Below are 2,158 nucleotides of genomic sequence, written 5' to 3'. Positions count from 1 at the left end.
TTGTAGCGCTCTATCCGCGCCCGCACGTCGTCGTCGCTCGCGTAGCACAGCACGCACACGCCCGCGCACAGCAGGTGCCCGCGCGCGCCAAAGCGCAGCAGGTTGTTCTCCGCGGCGGCGCGCGCCACGTCCTCGTAGATTGCGGCGGCGTCTGCAAATCTGTTGTGGTAACACGAAGGTACCGCGGCACGCCGCGCCGCGCAGGGCAGGGCAGGGTGAGTGATGGAATGGGAGGCGTTTTCGCGCATAGCAGCGAGCGAGGAGGTTGCTGCTGCGGTGGCCGGCCACCCCAGCTGGACCTGCAGGCGGTCTCTACTCCGCGCCGTCCCTCACTCTTACGTGCTCTGGCCCTTCCTCAAACATCCCCGGCTGCCCGACCATGCAGCCCCGGCGCCCCACCTCAACCGCGCCACCCCCTCCCTCTACTCCCCCTCCTCACTTGTCCAGCTCAGCGCTGAACTCGGCCACCTTGAGGCGGCACTTGTTGGCCTCGCTGCTGCTGTTCTCCGTCGCAAACAGATCGGCGGCCTGCGAGAGTCAAGGGACGGTTGTTGCTGGGCGCGGCAAAGTGCAGCCACAGCGCGCCCTCATGCAGCCGTGCTTCGCATTCAGCTGCCCTCCACGCCCATCCCTGCCGCTAGCACCATCAAGAGTCACGGCCGCGTCTCACTGCGCGGCTGCCGTGACCGGCGTCACCCGCGGTTTAACCCGTGGCGTCACCTGGCTGTAGAAGGTGACCGCCTCGTCCTTGAGGCCCTGCTTCTCCTGCGCCTCTGCGATTTCCTTGAGCTGGCGCGCCGCCATGTTGAGGCGCCCCATGTCGGTGTACACCTCAACAGCCTTTTGACCAGAATTGACCAGGATGAGGAAGCACAAATTCATGCGAGTGTGTGTGTGTGTGTGTGTCTGTGAGTGCGTGTGTATGTGTACATCTGTGTGCGGCGCATGCGCGTATCTGGGTGTGCCTCTGCGATTCTCGCACAGCGCCACTCCACCAGAGCGACTTCCGAGGTCGGGCAGCAAGGGACAACGCTGACGCCAGCCGCTGTTGGTGTTGGCAGGGCGGCCCGCCTATGCACACGCAGCAGGGACGCATCAGAATGTCATCGATGCGAGGCGGCCCGCGTGAGGCCGTCAGATCCGCCGGGGCCACCTGCCACCCCAGCGTCCCTGCGCTGGACTGGCCGGGGCTGCGGGCTGCGCCTGTTGCCATTCAACAGCAGCCACCTGACCTGCCATATGCACGCAGGTATGAACCCAGCGCGCATCCCCCCCCTCCAAAACGCCCCCCCCCACCTGCTGCAGCAGCACGACCGCCTCTGCTGGCGCGACCTTCATGAGCGCCTTGGCACCTTCCACGTAGCTGCTCGCCGCGTCGTGCTTGCTGTCCGTCTTCACATGCACCGCCGCCAGCTGCCGGTAGGCCTCGGCCGCTGGCTTCCACGCCTGCAGCGCCGCAAACAACGCGGGTATCCCGCAAGCAATTGGCTCAGTCGGGGTGGCCTCGCCCGGCGGTGTCAAAACATGGCGTTCTGCCACCCGACACTCTGACAGCCGCTTGTGGGCTTCAGTCACTGCAATTATACGCTGGCTGTGCCGCTCTCTGCTTGCTTAAGTGACGTCCTCACTATGGGCCCGACGGACACTTGCATGTCGCAGCACACGCGGCGCCAGCGGCGCACCTTGCCGAGCTTGTAGTTATTCGCCGCCTTCTCCAGAAGCTCAGCAGCCTCCTCGTACTTGTTACCAAAGAACCCAAAGCTCTTCAGCTTCTTGTCAGCTTGCGCCATGAAGGAGTCGCCTGTTGCGAGAGCGAAACCACGAGCCCGCGTCCATGTGCAGCCAGATCGGCCAGATGCTTGCAATCGTGGCTATATGAATGCTTTTACAGTGATCTACGGCCGCAAGCAGCCCCATGCGAGGCAACAGCGCTTCCGCTGGGACCACTGTACGCGCACCCTTGGCTACGGCGTCCCCCATTGTGGCAAGCTGTTGAAAGTGCTTTGATCACTCTTATTAGGGCCGTTGACACTGTACAGTTCGGCGATCTATGCCGTGCAGGAGGCCTCCTTTGCGAAAGCACAAGTCGAAAGCACAAGAACCAAACAACTCCTGTCAACGAGCAACCACCATTTGCTTGATGCTTGAGGCGATCGCA

The 2,158-nt window shown here is 63.3% G+C and overlaps 1 protein-coding gene across 1 annotated transcript; it reads right to left on the bottom strand.

The window, feature by feature from the left end:
- Positions 1-435: 435 nt before the first annotated feature.
- Positions 436-1,790, bottom strand: MNEG_16018 (Alpha-soluble NSF attachment protein 2; the record flags this gene model as incomplete). The annotated part of the gene is made up of 4 exons (XM_014035511.1): positions 436-528; positions 721-840; positions 1,297-1,446; positions 1,683-1,790. 4 exons carry the CDS (start codon positions 1,788-1,790, stop codon positions 436-438), a joined length of 471 nt encoding a protein of 156 aa, XP_013890965.1.
- Between the last annotated feature and the right edge of the window lie 368 nt (positions 1,791-2,158).

Source organism: Monoraphidium neglectum, assembly GCF_000611645.1.
Source record: "Monoraphidium neglectum strain SAG 48.87 unplaced genomic scaffold scaffold05894, whole genome shotgun sequence".
In the NCBI taxonomy this organism is placed as follows: domain Eukaryota; kingdom Viridiplantae; phylum Chlorophyta; class Chlorophyceae; order Sphaeropleales; family Selenastraceae; genus Monoraphidium; species Monoraphidium neglectum.
This window is presented reverse-complemented; position numbering and strand designations above follow the sequence as displayed.